Genomic DNA, 18,198 nt, shown 5'->3' on the forward strand with positions numbered 1-18,198 from the left:
CTTTCCCTGCCTGCCGGGAAGGAAGGAGAAGGAGCCGCCCACCTTGAGGAGGGAAACTTTCCACCCCGCGCGGGGCGGGGTTGAGGCGGCGCAGGAAATGGGTGGCCGGAGTCGGCGGAGCAAGGGGCCCCGGCGGGGGCGGGGGAGGCGCCTCCGGGAACGGCCTGGGACCTCACGCCCCGCGGGTGGGAGGGAGGGGTGGCAGAGGCCGAGGGGAGTGAAGTCGCGGCACCTCGGGCCTTCCCGGAGGCCAGGCATGAGACTCCGCGGCGGTGAAGTTTGATTGGGGTTCCAGGGACCCGTATTCCCCGCTCAGTCTGTGAAGACCGCCGGCTCTCCCCACAGCACTAGCGGTCTTTACAGTTATCTGTGGAAGGTTTCTTAGGAAACCGGGGACCCACACCGCTGGGACTGAGAACCAAACCCAGTTGTCAAGCCCACCGGAAGAAGCCAGCACGTTCGGAGACAGTGGGTACTCAGCCCCCTACACGCGCACACGACACCTCACAACCTCCTGAAAAGAGGTGAAGCCGCACACCGAGGTGTGCGGACGAACAGCACATCCCCGCGCCCTGCTGCAGCCATTTGCCTCCTGGAGATGCAGCCCAGATGGCAGTCCTGGCACTCAGACATCCCGTTAAACCAAGTAGCAGTCACGCACCGGGCTCCTGTCCATTTACACACCTTGCAGAGCAGCGGGAAGGAACAAACTGACCTGTTGCCCCAGGGCAGCTGACACCTGCAGAGGCTCATTATCATGCAGGGCGGGTGGGTAGGCGATAAGGGCTCTAATCTAGGGGTTCACAGCTGCTAACGCTCCAGGCAGGCTTTCCTGGGGAGGGAGAGTAAACATACACAAAAATGACACGTTTTCCCCATCCATTATAGCGCATCCCATTTAATAAGGAGGCATGGCAAAATCAGCCAGGCTTTCCGATAAATGCCTTCTGAGGTTCATCCTCTCAGGGATTCCCTAAAAGGCGGAACTACAATTATCCCCATTTAATAGACGTTGAAACTGAGGCTCAGAGTGTTAGCGCTTTGCCCAAGGTCACACTTGGTTGGAGGTCAGTTATGATTCTCCAGCTACTTGTCGGGGTTTGGGATTATCTTCCCACTTGACAGCAGAGTCAGGTTCTGAGGTTGGACCACCGAGGTTACTGACGCCTTCCTGCTCTGGTTAAGACGTGGGTGGCTGCACCTTGGAGTTGAGAGCTGGTCCTCGTCCACATTCACAGTATGACTCTGAGCAAGTCCCTTCCCCTTTCTGGGTCTCAGTTTTCCCAGTCGGTGAAAGGGGGCCAGTAGTACGTACCTCCCAGGGCTGCGGGCAGGAAGGAAGGCGGCCGGGCAGCGCTCTCTAGGGTGGCACCAAGTTGCTGGTTGCCCTCTCTCCACGCAGCCTCTGCGCGCACCGAGCGGGCACTGCGGTCGGGCGACACCCCTTCCACGCCCCCCTCCCCCGCCCCCGCTCCCGCTCCCGGGTCGCGGCGCGAGGCCCCGGAAGCCGGGTCGCCCCGCCCCCGCGCTCCTGCCCCGGCCCCCGCCCCGCGCCGGAGCCCCGCCCGCCTTCCGACGGGGGTGCGGCTCCAGGAAACGGCGCGCTCCCAGCTCCGCGCTCGGCCACCCGACGCGCCCCAGGCGACCCCGCAGACTCAGCCAGACCACCCTGCGGGCCCCAGCGGCGGCAGCGGAGAGCGCGGTCCCGGGTCGGAGCCTGGGACACCTCCGCACGGACGGGGCGGGCGGCGCGGACAGGCCATGGGGACCCGGGCCGGACCAGCGGTGGCGGGCCAGCGGGAGCCCCGGGCCTGAGAAGTGGGCGGCGGGGCGGCGGGGGCCATGACCTCGGTGTGGAAGCGCCTGCAGCGCGTGGGCAAGCGGGCGGCCAAGTTCCAGTTCGTGGCCTGTTACCACGAGCTGGTGTTGGAGTGCACCAAGAAATGGTGAGTGGGAGGGAGGCGGGGGGGCTCCCCCGAACTTGCTGGGACCTCATCCGGCCCTTTGAGCCTGAGAGGACTCTGCCCCCCAGCCCAATGACCAAATGGGCCCCCACCCCAGCTTGGGCCCTGGTTCCGTTCCCAGGCTCGGAGATTCAGAAGTGCCCTTGCAATTTGTGGGACCCCTGGAGTTGGGGGCGTGGGCAGCTTTCCCTGCGCGGGGGTCAGGACTTTCAGGCCTGAGGTTCTGCCTGTGTCCACTCCTTCCTCAGCTGCGGTCAGGGCTGGGGGAGGGAGGCCGCATGTCTTGTGCCAGAAAGGTGGTTCAGGGTGGCATTGGAAAAGGGATCAAGTTTTGAGGTCTGCAGGTGGCTAGGGCTGGGGCAGGAGCCTCCCTGACCTTACTTAGTCCAGCTAAGAACAGAGATGTTGCCCCCTCCTCCCCTGCCATCTTGTTGAGCCAGAAGAACCCCTCCAACTCCCGCCTCTTCAGCCAGAGTGCTGGGAGGCTGGAAACATCTCCACAATGTCCTTAAAAGGGGAAACTGAGTGCTGGGAGGATTGAGGAGGGAGGCGGGGAACAGCTTAAAGGGGCCTGAGGACCTAGGAGGTTGTGGGTCCGGGAGGAGAGGGTTGCGGAGGGCAAGGTGGCAGGGTGAGGGGTGATTCACGAGAGGGTGCAGGCCCCAGCCCGGACTACCAACAGGTTCAGGGGCATCTCGTTCACATGCCGCCACCCATAGCTGCCCAGGCCCCTGTGTCACACCCTAAATATACGTGCTTGCTGGTGTCAGCTTCCCTTGGCTGGATTAGGGCACAGCTGTGGGGGCCTCACCCGCCAGGCGGGGCTAAATTTAGGCTCCCCAGGGGAAGGGCTGGGGCAGGAAGGGACCATGGGGTCCAGGGGGAGGGGAGTAAGCAGGAGGCTGGGGTCCCTTGGGCAGCTGCCATATCCTTGGCCTTGCCCACACTGGGCCTGCTAGAGGGCCATTCACATCTTTCAGCAGAGCCTGGGAGAACTCTGGCCTCTGGCTCCTGCTCCAGCATCCTGCGGGAGGCCAGGGAAACACTGGGCACAGCAGGCTGAGGGTGCCGGCAGTGTCAACGCAGCTGAGTCACAGGCAGCTGTGGGTAGGGCCTCCTGGGCTGCTTAGCCTGGAGCCCAGGCCGGGAAGCTGCCCCTGCCCAGGTTGCAGCTTCCCAGGAGGGCGTGCCCAGCCTGAGTCAGGCTGCCCAGCCAAGCCCTGCCCTCCCTAGGCACCCCCTGTCCGCTTCCCCTTTCTGGGAAGGCCCCTTAGTTACCCTTGCTCTGCCATCGCTGGCAATTTGGGCTTGGGGAAGGGAACTTGGCTCTGGGCTGGAGGGCTCTAGGCTCAACCGTGTAAACTTGTTTGGCTCCAAACCTCTGTGGGCCTCAGCATCCTCAGGGTTAACAGAGAGGCACTTATCCTGGCTTGGCCTCAGACGAACAGTGAGCTGGGCAAACCCCAGCATCACGAGAGGGTGCAGGCATGGGGCTGGGTACAGGCAAGGCCAGTTTGCGTGCTGCCCTCGGCCGGATCGTCCCCTCAAGCATCACCCCTCCTGGGCAGCAGTTGAACATTCTAACCCCAAGGGGCCCTCTGCCCCCAGGCCCAGCCATGAGTCCGCTCAGTGCCTGGGAATGGGCCCTGCGCAGCCATCTCTGTCCTCTGGCTTTGCCTCTGCCTCTCCTCCATGTCTGACCTGGCATATGCTGTTCAGCTTAGATGTCACCCCCTGGAAGTCTTTTCTGATTGCCCTCCAGGCTCCACTGTCATCATCTTGCCGAAAGCTGATCCTCCTTGGGACCCCTGCGCCCAGCAAAGGGCTGGACATGGTGGGCGAGGGATGGCGGTGTTGGTTAATGACAGGCTGACCCTCTGCTGCTTCTCCGGCCTCACCCGCAACTCTCTGCCCCTCTCTCTGATGTCACCCTCCAGCCGCAGACCCTTGGACTTGCCATTCCCTCTTTCTCCAGATCCTCACACAGCCCATCCCCCTGCCACTCATCTCTGCCCAGACACCCAACCTCAAGGAGACCCCCAAGGGGTTTCCTCACATCACCCTGGAGTTCGCTTGTTAATTTATTTTCCTTCTTGACTGGTAGTCTGCCCCCACCTCCATTGTCCTCACCGGAAAGGTCTTGTCTCTCTTTTGCCCTCCTCTGTCCCCAAAACTGGGCTGGGTTTATGGTGGGCGCTCCACAAACATCTTTGTGCGAAGGGACTTCTTTTATCCCTCGTCTTTGTCTCTCCCTGTGTTGGAGTCTGCGTGTGTGCACGATGCTCACATGTGCATCTGTGTCTGGCATCTCTTGCCAGGTCCTTGTGTTTCTGTGTGTCTTGGTCTCTGTATGTGCCTGTCCCTTTCTCTCTTGCTGTCTTTCCTCATAGTCCCTGCCTGCCCACACTCTCTGGGCCTTTGCCCTTCTGCTCTGGCCCCACCCTACCTTAGCAGCTCCACCCTGCACCCTGTGGCCCCAGATAAGGGGCTGCCCAGGCCCTCTCCTGGAGGAGGGGGAGGTGGGCAGAAGGAAGACCCTGAGGGAGCTGGGGGAGGAGGAAGAGGAGATGGGGAGGCAGGTGAGCCTGACCAAGCAGCCTGCTCCCTTTCTCCCTCCCCTTCCCCCTCCCCCAGGCAGCCAGATAAGCTGGTGGTGGTATGGACCCGTCGGAACCGACGCATCTGCTCCAAGGTGGGGAAGGATGGCAACTGGGGATCCAGGTTAGGGATAGGGGCCGGTGGGAGGCTGATGGGGGCTGATGGGGGAGTGGAGTGAGGTTCAAGCACAGATCAGAATCCACAGAGGGGAGGGGAAGATGGTGTCAAGGTTGGTGATAGGGGGTGCAGGTGGGAGGGAAGAGTTAAGATGGGGGGAGGACTCAGATTGTCCCTTGTAGGCCCACAGCTGGCAGCCGGGCATCCAGAACCCATACCGGGGCACCGTGGTGTGGATGGTACCTGAGAATGTGGACATCTCTGTGACCCTCTACAGGGTGAGTCTCTAGCCCTCCAGCATGGATGGCAATTGCAACACAGGCAGTTGCAACAATTGCAACACAGGTCTCCTGGTAGGTTGTTCATCCAGATAGAAGAGGATGCGGGGGGTGAGGCCAAGAATTAGGGGGGCCTGCTCAGCATCACTGGCCCAGGAGGTCTCCTTGGAGGAGGCAGCATTTACCCAACACATGCAGCATGAGAGGCAGCTGGGACCAGAACTTGGGGTGCATCCCAGGAGGAGGTAGCAACCACCGCGTGCACCTGTAATCCCAGCTACTCGGGAGGCTGAGGCACGAGAATTGCTTGAACCTGGGAGGCAGAGGTTGCAGTGAGCCAAGATCGCACCCCTGCACTCCAGCCTCGACGACAGAGGAAGACTCCATCTCAAAAAAAAAAAAAAAGCCACCACTACCAAGCACCTCCTGAGCCAGACAAGCTCTGCTCCCTTTGCTGCTGCCCCAGCAGCCCTGTACTCACCAGCACCCTTCTTCCCAGGACCCCCACGTGGACCAGTATGAGGCCAAAGAGTGGACATTTATTATTGAAAATGTGAGTGTCTGGAGTGGGCTCAGGTCTGGAATCTTGGGGACCCTGGGACAGCACTGATGCCCCTTCTCCTGGTCTCTCCCCTGGCCCACAGGAGTCTAAGGGGCAGCGGAAGGTGCTGGCCACGGCCGAGGTGGACCTGGCCCGCCATGCAGGGCCCGTGCCTGTCCAAGTCCCACTGAGGCTGCGGCTGAAGCCGAAGTCAGTGAAGGTGGTGCAGGCTGAGCTGAGCCTCACTCTTTCCGGGGTGCTGCTGCGGGAGGGCCGTGCCACGTGAGTGCCTACCTGCCCTCCTTGATCCTGGCCTGTGACCTCTGACCCCACCCTCACCTTTAACCTCTGCCTCCCAGGGACGATGACATGCAGAGTCTCGCAAGCCTCATGAGTGTGAAGCCTAGTGATGTGGGCAACTTGGATGACTTTGCTGAGAGTGATGAAGATGAGGCTCATGGCCCAGGAGCCCCGGAGGCCTGGGCTCGAGTCCCCCAGCCAGGTGGGCTCACAGCCTGCTGTGGATCGAGACTGCCAAGACCTGGGGAGGGAGGGTTACCCGGGCCACCAGCCACTTGCTGTGCCCGCCCTGTGATGGGAACTCATTACTGCCCAGGCAGTCCCAACCAACCCAGCAGCCTCAATTGTCCCAACCTGGCTGCTGGTCCCACGATAGCCTTGGTCTTCAGCTGAGTCCTGGAGGATGGGTTCCCAATGTCTCGCTGGGCTCCTGGGTCCTCTCCTCATCCCTTTGTGGTGCTTGCCAGGCCCGTACCTGACCCAGGACAGCTGGGTCAGAAGCCCGGCTCCTGATCCCTCACCACCAGCCCTCCTGGGCCAGCTGGGGCTTCCTCATCCCTCCCTGCTGCTTGTCCAGGCTTTTTCTCTGTCCACTGTTGAGGTTCTCTCTCTCTTTCTCTCCACATCTGTGGGCCTGTCTCTTCTCGCAGGCCGGGGCGGTGCCCTGAGGCCAGGGCGTTTCCCAGGTAGGACCTGCACTGTAGTTGGGGGAGGGGGTCAGGCCTGTGGGGCCCTGCCCTGGGCTGACTCTGCCCTTCTCCCATCTCCTACCATTCCCAGATCCCTCTCGAGAGCTGAAGACGCTTTGTGAGGAGGAGGAGGAAGGCCAAGGACGACCCCAGCAGGCAGGTGAGACCCAGGCTGGGGTTGGGGGTGGAGACTGGACCCCAGGTCACTGGGCCCAGGCCACAGTGTCCCCCTCTTTCTTCTCAGTTGCCAGCCCTTCTAATGCTGAGGATACCAGCCCAGCCCCTGTGAGTGCTCCTGCACCCCCAGCCAGAACCTCCCGAGGCCAGGGGTCAGAACGAGCTAATGAAGCGGGGGGCCAGGTAGGCCCTGAGGCCCCAAGGCCCCCGGAAACCTCACCAGAGATGAGGTGAGCTTTGGAACCAGCCGCACCCCCCATTGCCCCCTGATAGGAGCTGCAGTCCTCACCCCCACCAACCTGTCTCCAGGGCCCCAACAGTCTGAAGGGTGGCAGATGGTGCTGAGAGTTGGGGCCAAAGCAGCCCCCCAACTCCCCCTCCTGCTCTCTTCTCAGGTCTTCAAGGCAGCCAGGCCAGGACACGGCCCCCACCCCAGCCCCTCGGCTCCAGAAAGGCTCTGATGCCCTCCGGCCCCCAGTCCCCCAGGGGGAAGATGAGGTCCCCAAAGCCTCAGGGGCTCCTCCAGCAGGATTGGGCTCTGCTAGGGAGACCCAGGCCCAGGCATGCCCTCAGGAAGGGACAGAAGCCCATGGAGCTAGGCTGGGCCCGAGCATTGAGGATAAAGGTTCTGGAGACCCTTTTGGAAGGCAGAGACTCAAGGCTGAAGAGATGGACACTGAGGACAGGCCAGAGGCCAGTGGGGTGGACACTGAGCCCAGGTCAGGAGGCAGAGAGGCAAACACTAAGAGGTCAGGAGTCAGAGCTGGGGAGGCTGAAGAGAGTTCAGCAGTTTGTCAAGTGGATGCTGAGCAGAGGTCAAAGGTGAGACATGTGGACACTAAGGGACCAGAGGCGACAGGGGTGATGCCTGAGGCAAGATGCAGGGGGACCCCTGAGGCTCCTCCAAGGGGCTCTCAGGGGAGGCTGGGAGTCAGGACCAGGGATGAGGCTCCCTCAGGCCTGAGCCTGCCCCCAGCGGAGCCTGCAGGGCACTCTGGGCAACTTGGTGACCTCGAGGGGGCCAGGGCTGCTGCAGGCCAGGAGAGAGAGGGTGCAGAAGTGAGGGGCGGAGCACCTGGTATTGAGGGGACAGGCCTGGAGCAGGGCCCTTCTGTTGGAGCAATAAGCACCAGGCCCCAGGTGAGCAGCTGGCAGGGGGCCCTGTTATCAACTGCCCAGGGGGCAATATCCAGGGGTCTGGGAGGCTGGGAGGCAGAAGCTGGGGGTTCAGGGGTCCTGGAAACAGAGACTGAGGTGGTAGGGTTGGAGGTGCTGGGAACCCAGGAGAAAGAAGTTGAGGGGTCAGGGTTCCCAGAGACTAGGATACTAGAAATTGAGATATTGGGGGCCTTGGAGAAAGAAGCAGCAAGATCAAGGGTCCTGGAGTCAGAGGTTGCTGGGACAGCACAGTGTGAGGGACTGGAGACCCAGGAAACAGAGGTGGGGGTCATAGAGACCCCAGGGACAGAGATTGAGGTATTGGGGACCCAGAAAACAGAAGCTGGGGGTTCAGGAGTTTTGCAGACAAGAACTACGATAGCAGAGACTGAGGTACTGGTGACCCAGGAGATATCTGGGGATTTAGGGCCACTGAAGATAGAAGATACAATACAGTCTGAGATGCTGGGGACCCAGGAGACAGAGGTGGAAGCTTCTAGGGTACCAGAGTCAGAGGCTGAGGGGACAGAGGCTAAAATATTAGGGACCCAGGAGATAACAGCTAGGGATTCAGGGGTCCCAGAGATAGAAGCAGAGATAGCAGAGTCTGACATATTGGTAGCCCAGGAGATAGAGGTAGGACTTTTGGGGGTTCTGGGAATAGAGACTGGGGCAGCAGAAGGTGCGATATTGGGGACCCAAGAGATAGCATCTAGGGATTCAGGGGTCCCAGGGTTAGAAGCTGATACAACAGGGATCCAGGTGAAAGAGGTTGGGGGTTCAGAGGTTCCAGAGATAGAGACTGGGACAGCAGAAACTGAGATATTGGGGACCCAAGAGATAGCATCTAGGAGTTCAGGGGTCCCAGGGCTAGAATCTGAGGTAGCTGGGGCCCAGGAGACAGAGGTGGGGGGTTCAGGGATCTCAGGGCCCAAGGCTGGAATGGCAGAGGCCCGAGTACTGATGACCCGAAAGACAGAAATTATAGTTCCAGAGGCTGAGAAGGAACAGGCTCAGACTTCGGGGGTCCAGGAAGCAGAGACTAGAGTTGGGAGTGCTCTCAAATATGAGGCTTTAAGGGCCCCAGTCACTCAGCCAAGAGTTTTAGGATCCCAGGAAGCAAAAGCAGAGATTTCAGGAGTACAAGGGTCAGAGACTCAAGTTCTGAGAGTCCAGGAGGCAGAGGCTGGGGTTTGGGGGATGTCAGAGGGCAAATCTGGGGCTTGGGGGGCCCAGGAAGCAGAGATGAAGGTTTTAGAGTCTCCAGAGAACAAATCTGGTACTTTTAAGGCCCAGGAAGCGGAGGCTGGGGTCTTGGGAAATGAGAAGGGGAAAGAAGCTGAGGGAAGCCTCACAGAGGCCAGCCTGCCTGAAGCACAGGTGGCCAGTGGGGCAGGGGCTGGGGCGCCCAGGGCCTCTTCCCCAGAGAAGGCTGAAGAGGACAGGAGGCTGCCGGGCAGCCAGGTAGGGATGGGGGCCGCCGAGGGCCCAGTCTGCTGCTTCCCACTAACCTGGGGCTGAGCGAACGGCGGCTCTGCACGGACCCACCTGGTGGAATGGGATCGGGTGGGGTGGGGGGCTCAGCTTGAAGGAGCCCCCTCATCCCCTCCTCTCTCAGGATGCCCTGGCTCTCTTACCCCATCTTCCCTGGGCCGCATGGAGCTAGACACCTCTAAGCTGATTTTCTGGGCTGACTTTGAGGTGTGGCTGCTGGTGACCTCTGATCTTGTCTGGGGGCCACTGACCTTTTAGGTGACCTTGGCAGATAACCCTGGATCTGGAAACCCTTTTACCTGGCCCCAAGGCTCTAGCCAGTGGTCTCTGGTGACCCCTGCAAGCTCAGAGATGGGGCTGTTGTGTGCCAGGCATGAGCTTCCCCAAGAGGCAGAGGGCACACATCCCATTTATACATTCCCTAAGCCCACCCCTGTGTCCTCAGGCACCACCTGCCCTGGTCAGCTCCAGCCAGTCCCTGCTGGAGTGGTGCCAGGAAGTCACCGCTGGCTACCGTGGCGTCCGCATCACCAACTTCACCACATCCTGGCGCAACGGCTTGGCCTTCTGTGCCATCCTGCACCGATTCTACCCAGACAAGATGTGAGCTGCCAGAGGGGTGGGAACGAATGGGGGAGCCATCAGGGAGGGCAGTGTGGACCCAGCCTCTGACCAGCACACTCTCTGCAGTGACTATGCCTCGCTAGACCCACTCAACATCAAGCAGAACAACAAGCAGGTGAGATGGGGTGGGGGGCTGCCTGGAGGGAAGGAGGGTCTGGAGAGCCAGGCTCTCAGTGTCAGATTTGGAGAAAGTGGACTGCCGGGCCCAGCAGTGGCTTCTGGAAGTTCTGCCACCTTTTACCCCTTTGGTCATTAAATTTTTTGTTTTCCTTATTTTCGTTTGTTTGTTTTAAAGCGTTTTTCCTCCCTTAGATGGTTTTTCCAAAACCACCCTTTGGTAACGGGGTGGACGGTGTGCCGTTGCTAAGCAACGCGAGGGCGGGCCCTGTTGCTGGATTTCCCTCGCTAGGAGGGGGCGGTGTTGCTAGGCAAAACCCGGGGTGCCAATCCCGGGGACCCCCTCCGTGGGGCGGCACCGCAGCGTTGCCGGGTGGCGCGGGCCACCGCCGCCGCTGACCCCGAGTGCACCCTTCCCCTAGGCCTTCGATGGCTTCGCGGCTCTGGGAGTGTCGCGGCTGCTGGAGCCCGCGGACATGGTGCTACTGTCGGTGCCCGACAAGCTCATCGTCATGACGTACCTGTGCCAGATCCGCGCCTTCTGCACCGGGCAGGAGCTGCAGCTGGTACAACTGGAGGGCGGCGGCGGCGCTGGCACGTACCGCGTGGGCAGCGCCCAGCCCAGCCCGCCCGACGACCTGGACGCCGGAGGCCTGGCGCAGCGGCTGCGCGGTCACGGGGCCGAGGGGCCCCAGGAGCCCAAGGAGGCCGCAGACCGCGCGGACGGGGCGGCCCCGGGGGTGGCCTCCAGGAACGCGGACGCGGGCCGCGCCTCCAAGGACGGCGGGACCGAGGCCCCCCGAGAGTCGCGACCCGCGGAGGTCCCGGCCGAGGGGCTGGTGAACGGGGCGGGGGCACCGGGCGGCGGCGGCGTGAGGCTGCGACGGCCCTCGGTCAACGGGGAGCCCGGGCCGGTGCCCCCGCCCCGCGCGCACGGCTCCTTCTCCCACGTGCGCGACGCCGACCTGCTCAAGAAGAGGCGCTCGCGGCTGCGGAACAGCAGCTCGTTCTCGGTGGACGATCCGGACGCGGGAGCCGCGGGAGCTGCGGCTGCAGTGAGTGTCAAGGCTCCTTCTTTCTTCCCCCGCCGCAGCGCGGGGTCCCGGGAAGATGGGCAGAGAACGGGCGAGCCCCCAGGGGCCCCAAGGACAGAGCTGGCGCGAGGGTGACGGTTTCAGAGTGGCGGGGCTCGGCTGGACCCAGGAGGGGCTATCTGATCAGAGGGACCCTGGTGCTGTGGAAGAGTCCTCTGGTGTGGTAGTGAGCTCCCCGTTAGGGGACGCATTTGAGCCAAGGCCCACCAGGCAGGGTCCCCAGCTTTGCGGCCAGCCTGGGATAAGTGCTGAGGGTTTTTAGTGCTTGGCACTTGGTGTGGGGAATCAGGCTGCAGAAGTTCCCGGAGCATCCACATTCCTGGCACTCTGCCCAGTGCTTGGTAGGCTGGAAGGTGGGTTTGGGCATTTCTTTCCCTGCAGGTGGCTCATCGTTAACCAGCAGCCACCCTGCCCCATGAGCTGGGTGCAGACTATCTGTACTCAAGGGGGATTCTCCAGGGCCTCCCAGCCCCAGGACTCTGGCGTACATCTTTAACCCCAGATGCTGGAGACCAGTCTCCTCTTTTCTTACAATGGAAGGTTGGAGATGTGAGATCGTGAGGGCCCGTGTCCCTGCTGTCATCCCCTATGGGTTGTAGGTCATCTCCTAGAGTGTCGTGTCACTGTGCTGAAGGGGACATGGTCCCAGAAAGAGCAGGGATTTGCTCAGTGACCCACAGCTGCTGGAGTCCAGGACACGGGCTTTCCAGCTGGAGTCCCAGCACTGCCCCATCCTGCCTGTCAACCAAGGGGCAGCTCTGTCAGGCTGCTGCAAACCTTCAGCTGTCCAGGAATGACCCCTGCATTTGAAGGAAAGGAGTGAATTCATTGGGAAAGTCTTTCTGGAAGAAGCCACCATTTGAGCTAGGTTGATAAGATGACCAGGTTTTTCCCAGGTGAAAAATGAGTGGGGTTCTCAAATGGTGGGAACTGCATTAGCAAAAATGTGGCAGCAGGAAAGTTCAGGCCTCGTTTAGGGAACAGCCAGCCATCTCCCGGAAGGTCCATAAGTGGCAATGAGGCCAGGCTGAGAGCAGGAGTCCTGGGTGTAGGGTCAGAGGCACAAGCATTGAGCCTGTGAGTGAGAGACAGAGGGCATGGGTGACACCCACCTGTAGAAGATGTGATACGCAGGAGTCAAGAGGACAAGGCCAGCTTTGGCCCATCTGTTGGCCTCATTAATGTGTGTCAGTGGCTCTTTAAATCTTAAAGGTGAGGTGCCCCCTCTGGGCCCAAGTTCCAGCATCTGGTCTTTCCAAGTCAGGCCTTCCCCCAGCTCTTGTCTCACAGGAGATATCTGACCCATGGGGCTGGAGGGGACTCCTCATTGGCCACCCCCATCCCTCATGCCCATTGTGTGCAGTGGGAGGTGGTCTGGCCTGGCCCGGCCCTTGGGAGCTCCCAAAGTCCTGGTCTTCCTGGAGGAGGGGCCAGGCATGAGGGTATTGAAAGAGGAATTTGAGGCTGGGCACCGTGGCTCATACCTGTAATCCCAGCACTTTGGGAGGCAGAGGTGGGCAGATCACGAGGTCAGGAGATCAAGACCATCCTGGCCAACATGGTGAAACCCCATCTCTAGTAAAATACAAAAAATTAGCCGGGCATGGTGGTACAGGCCTGTAGTCCCAGCTACTCAGGAGGCTGAGGCAGGGGAATTGTTTGAACCCCGGAGGCGGAGGTCTCAGTGAGCCGAGATTGTGCCACTGCACTCCAGCCTGGCGACAGAGCAAGACTCCGTCTCAAAAAAAAAAAAAAAGAGGAATTTGAGTTAGACATGAGGAAGCACTGGAATTCCCACGAGGCCTGGCATGCGGAAGCTCTGCGCTGCTGAGGCTGGATTTCTCCACTCTCCTGCCTCTGCCTGTCCCGTCAGCTCAGCACTCTTTATGTGCCTGGCCTGCCCATGGACTCTTAGGGTGTGTATGAAAGCATTTTGCAAGGTGGCATTGAGGCCCCCTGCAAGTTGCTGTCAAAAAAGGGGAGATGTGTGTTTCCCTAGATTCCTTTCTAGAAGCCCTGCAGCATCCAGGTCACACAGGGCTGGGCTTTCTCCCATTTTACATACAAGGACACAAACAGAGGCCCCAAGGGTGTGACTGGCCCCGAGGCACACAGCAAGTTGGTGGCCAAGCTTGGGAACAAACTGCTGGGTTAGACAACCCTGGGCCCTAGACCAGACCCTTTAGGAGCCTCATCTCTGACCCTCAGTTTCCTCATCTGTAAAGTGGGGAGGGTCGTGGTCCCTGCCTTACAGGGCTGTTGGGAGGATTCAGTGAGTCAGTGCACATAAAGTGCTTTAAGTGCCCGGCACAGAAACACTTGGTAGATATTAGCTGCTGTTATTAGTCAGTGTACCCTGACTGTATTTTTTGGGCCCAGCTCTGTATAAGGGGGAGACATGGGAAACCAGCAGCTGTGACGGGGTGAGTGGGGGTTGGAGCTGTGATGGGGGAGGCCATGGGAGCAGCATCTGCCCAGCCTGGGGATCAGAGGAGGCTTCTGGAGACATGGAAGTCAGGGAGGGAGGTGGGAAGAGTGTGGGGGCCCCGGCAGGGGGGTCTCTGGAGGAAGTAGGGCTGGGCTGGGTTGTGGAGGTCACGTTGGTACCAGGCAGCCCAAGATGGAGGCTGACTCCAGGCTGAGAAAGCTATTTTGGGAACTGAAAGTCGGCCACTGTGGCCAGGGGGCGGTGTCTAGGCGTGGCTCAGGGTGGTAGGAACATTGAGGCTGGGGCTGCCTGAGGCTTTGGCATGAGGCTGGGGGGCTGAGGAGAGATGTGAAACAGTTACACCGGGGGTGAAGGTGTCAGAGAGGCCTCTCAGTTTCAGCTTGAGTCAGCAGGCAGGCCATGGTGGTGGCTGGTGGGGAAGTCACCACTGCCCCAGGCCAGAGAGGATGGCCTCTGAGCCAGGGATGTCCAGGGCTGCCTCTGAGAGAGGTACAGGTGGGAGTGGACACGGGCAGGTCAACCACTGTCCCTGCCCCATGACCCTGACACAGGTCAGATGACCCAGATGTGGGGGGCCAGGGCAGGAGCAGTTGAGGGGCCAGGCTATCAGCTGAGTCGAAAGTTGGGGACCCCCAGGGCTGACAGTCCCAACAAGTCACTAGGGGCGGGCAGGTACATGGGGTCAGCCCTGCCCTTCCAGGCTAAAATTCAAAGATCCAGCCAGCCTGGCTTGTCCTGTGTGTGTGAGCATGCAGCAGCCGCTCCTGGGTGTGGGAACTGAAAAGGCAGCAGGGCACCCCCTTTTGGCCAGGAGGTGGAGGTGCTGGCTCAGGAGGGTCCAGGTCTGGGGAGCCCTGAGGACAGAAGGGGAGGGAGCCTGGTGGGGCCTCTGCAGGAGGCAGGGCTGGGCTGGGTCACACGGATGGGGCCATGTGGGGCAGTGCAATGGTCACTGCATGGGGCCCTGGCCATGACGGAGAAGCCAGCACTAGGTGACAGAAGTCAGAGGTGGCCTGAGGGAATTCCATGGAGGAGTAGTTGAGGCCGGGCGTGGTGGCTCACACCTGTAATCCCAGCACTTTGGGAGGCCAAAGTGAGCAGATCACCTGAGGTCAGGAGTTCGAGACCAGCCTGGCCAACATGGTGAAACCCCGTCTCTACTAAAAATACAAAAATTAGCTGGGCGTGGTGGCGGGTGGCTACTTGGGAGGCTGAGGCAGGAGAATCACCTGAACCAGGAGGTGGAGGTTGGAGTGAGCCATGATCCTGCCACTGCACTCCAGCCAGGGCGACAGAGCGAATCTCCATCTCAAAAAAAGAGAGTAGGGAGGAAAGGCCTGGGCTGGGCCCTTCACAGGCTCTCATCCTGTGAGGCCGGAGCTCAGCCCAGCCCCAGGAGGGGAATTGGGAGGCTCGGAGCCTGGGCGTGGATGGGCCCAGGGCCACAGGGCCACAGGGCCAGGAAGGATGAAGGCTGTGGCCTTTGCTTGAGGAGGCATTTCCCTTGGAAGGAGGTGGGCCCGGGGGTTCTGTGCATGCAGGACTAGAGGAGGGGCAGGGGCGGGCAGGAGCTGGGATCAAGGACCCCTCCTCCCCTCTGTATGAGTGGCTCTGGCTGGCCCCAGGCCCAGGCTGGTGGGAAACCCCTCCCAGCCCTCACTGGCCCCTTCTTCCACAGGAAGGCCAGGCCCCTGACCCCAGCCCTGCCCCGGGCCCACCCACAGCTGCAGACTCTCAACAGCCCCCTGGTGAGTAGCAGGAGTGGTGACCATCTCAGTTCAGGCTGCTCACAAAGCCTGGACTGGGGACTTCCTGGGGGTGGGTGGTGGTTAGGGGGTGCCTTATCATCATCTCTGTCTGCAGGTGGGAGTTCCCCCTCGGAGGAACCACCCCCAAGCCCAGGGGAGGAGGCTGGGCTGGTAAGGAGGGCTAAGTGGGAGGAGCTGATGGGTGAGCACCACCTATTCAGGGCCTGGGCTGAGTCCACCCTGTTCTCTGCCTTTTCCACCCCCAGCAACGGTTCCAGGACACAAGTCAGTATGTGTGTGCAGAGCTGCAGGCCCTGGAACAGGAGCAGAGGCAGATAGATGGGCGGGCAGCTGAGGTGGAGACGCAGCTGAGGAGCCTCATGGAGTCAGGTGGGGCATACATCTGGGGATCCCTTCCCCAACACATGCCACTAGGTCTGTCCAGCCCTGCAGCTGTTCCTGACCTTGGGAGGAGCTGGGAGGAGGCACGGCTGGCGTCAGCGTTCCCATTTTACAGCCAGGCATGCTGAGGCCCTGAAGTGGCTTCCTCGAGGCACACAGTTCTGGCTTCTGGGATGTCACAAGGGAGCAAACCCCCTCCCCCAACCCCCAGCTGCCCTACCCTGACACTAGGGGCAGGGGGCAGGCCTGGTGACTGTCCCTGTCCAATGCAGGTGCCAACAGGCTGCAGGAGGAGGTGCTGATCCAGGAGTGGTTCACCCTGGTCAACAAGAAGAACGCTCTCATCCGGAGGCAGGACCAGCTGCAGCTGCTGTGAGTGCTGGCCCCGGGCCAGGAGAGCAGAGGGACTCTTAGCTACTTTGGTTAGAGTTCTTCACTACTTTCTTCTTCCTACAGAGATCTTTTTGACAAACGATTCCTCTTCCATCTTACTGTTTTTGTCCTAAACAAATTGCTGTTTAAAGTGTAAAACTGGCCAGGCACGGTGTCTCATGCCTGTAATCCCAGCACTTGGGGAGGCCGAGGCAGGTGGATCACCTGAGGTCAGGAGTTCAAGACCAGCCAACATGGTGAAACCCCATCTCTACTAAAAATACAAAAATTAGCCAAGTATGGTGGCACGCGCCTGTAATCCCAGCAACTTGGAAGGCTGAGGCAGGAGAATCGCTTGAACCTGGGAGGCAGAGGTTGCAGTGAGCTGAGATCAGACCATTACACTCTAGTCTGGGCAAAAGAGTGAGACTCTGTCTCAAAAAATAAAAATTAAAACAAAAATTAAGGGTAAAACTCTTAAATTAGAACTATTTTTACTAATAAGAAAACCGGCCGGGCGCGGTGGCTCACGCCTGTAATCCCAGCACTTTGGGAGGCCGAGGCGGGCAGATCACAAGGTCAGGAGATTGAGACCATCTGGTTAACACAGTGAAACCCCGTCTCTACTAAAAATACAAAACATTAGCCAGGCGTGGTGGCGGGCGCCTGTAGTTCCAGCTTCTGGGAAGGCTGAGGCAGGAGAATCGCTTGAACCCTCCCGGGGTTGAGAGATTGCAGTGAGCCGAGATCGTGCCACTGCACTTCAGCCTTTACAGTAAGGAAAACAGAAGCCCAGAGAGATCTGATCTGGTTCCCATGTGGGGTCCGAAGCCACTCTGCTGCCATTGCCTTTGTCATCCTGCAGGGTGGAGACAGCTTTGCCTCCCTTTTGCGTTTGGGATCATTTTTCAGAATAACTGTAGCCAGTGCTTCCTGTTTATGAGTACTGTTCATCCAAATAATCCTTCGGGGGTCCTTCTGGGGGGGTGTGTGGGAGGAGCAACACAAACACCCAGCAATTGGAGAAAACAGAAGAAAAGCGATAATGTGGTCTGGAGACGAGAGGATAGCTCTGTGGTCAGCCCTGCCCTCGGGAACTGCTGGGGAGGTGGGATGGGGTCAGGGAGTGGCCAGAGCCCTGGGCACTCTCTCCCTACGCCCCTTTTCCTGAACTGCCACCCCCCCGCCACCTTCCAGCATGGAGGAGCAGGACTTGGAGCGAAGGTTCGAGCTGCTGAGCCGCGAGCTGCGGGCCATGCTGGCCATCGAAGGTGGGACATGGGCTCAGGGGCCGGGAGGCAAGACAGAGCCAGGGTGGAGGCGGCACAGCCCTGGGCCCGCGCCTCCTGACGCTTAGCCGCTTCGACCCTCAGACTGGCAGAAAACGTCCGCTCAGCAGCACCGAGAGCAGCTCCTACTGGAGGAGCTGGTGTCGCTGGTGAACCAGCGCGATGAGCTAGTCCGGGACCTGGACCACAAGGAGCGGATGTGAGTGGCGCTGGGCGGCGCTGGGAGTTGGGAGGGTCCGGGACTTGCTCCCGCAGAGGGCTGGGTGTGGACCCCGCCCAACGGAGCGCTGACTCGAACCCGTTCTCCCCAGCGCCCTGGAGGAGGACGAGCGCCTGGAGCGCGGCCTGGAACAGCGGCGCCGCAAGCTGAGCCGGCAGTTGAGCCGGCGGGAGCGCTGCGTGCTGAGCTGAGGCCGCCAGCCCGGGTGGCCCATAACTTCTCGCGTCCCCGGCGTCCGCCGCCGCCCCGGGCCTGCGCTGCGGACGACCCGGCCGTCCCGGAGGCCGCGCGCGTGTCCGCTAGGGGCCGCCGGCGCCCTTCCCCGTACAGGGCAGGGCGGATCCCCGACCCCACGGGCGGGGCGGCCGCCGTATTTATTTGTCACCGAGGGTGTGTGCGCGCTCGCGGCGGGTGCGGGGTCCTCCCCGACGGCCCGGCCGGGCCGGCGGCCTCGGTGAGAGGGATGCCTGGGCACTACCGCCCCGCGCTGGCTTGCCCTCCTGTTCTCCAGAGCAATAAAGTTGGACGAGACTACCCCAGCGCCGGCCTTTTCTCCGCTCCACCTGG

General features: G+C 60.8%; 1 protein-coding gene across 4 annotated transcripts; it reads left to right on the forward strand.

Annotated features, from left to right (window-relative positions):
- Window positions 1-1,570: 1,570 nt before the first annotated feature.
- Window positions 1,571-18,165, forward strand: EHBP1L1 (EH domain binding protein 1 like 1). Of its 4 annotated transcripts, none has more exons than XM_034933004.3 (19): window positions 1,579-1,946; window positions 4,599-4,656; window positions 4,862-4,957; window positions 5,457-5,510; window positions 5,602-5,780; window positions 5,858-6,000; window positions 6,579-6,647; window positions 6,732-6,894; window positions 7,060-9,286; window positions 9,762-9,919; window positions 10,007-10,055; window positions 10,480-11,112; window positions 15,279-15,348; window positions 15,464-15,519; window positions 15,615-15,738; window positions 16,023-16,122; window positions 17,320-17,393; window positions 17,496-17,610; window positions 17,723-18,165. In XM_034933004.3, exons 1-19 carry the CDS (start codon window positions 1,843-1,845, stop codon window positions 17,820-17,822), a joined length of 4,572 nt encoding a protein of 1,523 aa, XP_034788895.1. In that variant the 5' UTR covers window positions 1,579-1,842; the 3' UTR covers window positions 17,823-18,165. The 4 variants fall into 4 exon arrangements, with proteins under 4 accessions (XP_063464643.1, XP_034788895.1, XP_054950493.1 ...); XM_055094518.2 differs by having other exon boundaries at window positions 1,585-1,946; window positions 7,060-7,804; XM_034933009.3 differs by having other exon boundaries at window positions 1,587-1,946; window positions 7,060-7,486.
- Window positions 18,166-18,198: the final 33 nt, after the last annotated feature.

The sequence above is a fragment of the Pan paniscus genome, chromosome 9, assembly GCF_029289425.2.
Source record: "Pan paniscus chromosome 9, NHGRI_mPanPan1-v2.0_pri, whole genome shotgun sequence".
Classification (NCBI taxonomy): domain Eukaryota; kingdom Metazoa; phylum Chordata; class Mammalia; order Primates; family Hominidae; genus Pan; species Pan paniscus.

Bases quoted from the DNA above. Each gene is read 5' to 3' on its own strand.
- EHBP1L1 (XM_034933004.3), top strand. From the start codon at position 1,843: ATGACCTCGGTGTGGAAGCGCCTGCAGCGCGTGGGCAAGCGGGCGGCC. The intron at 1,947-4,598 runs GTGAGTGGGAGG...CCCCTCCCCCAG, and splicing joins TTGGAGTGCACCAAGAAATG to GCAGCCAGATAAGCTGGTGG. The intron at 6,648-6,731 runs GTGAGACCCAGG...CTTTCTTCTCAG, and splicing joins AGGACGACCCCAGCAGGCAG to TTGCCAGCCCTTCTAATGCT.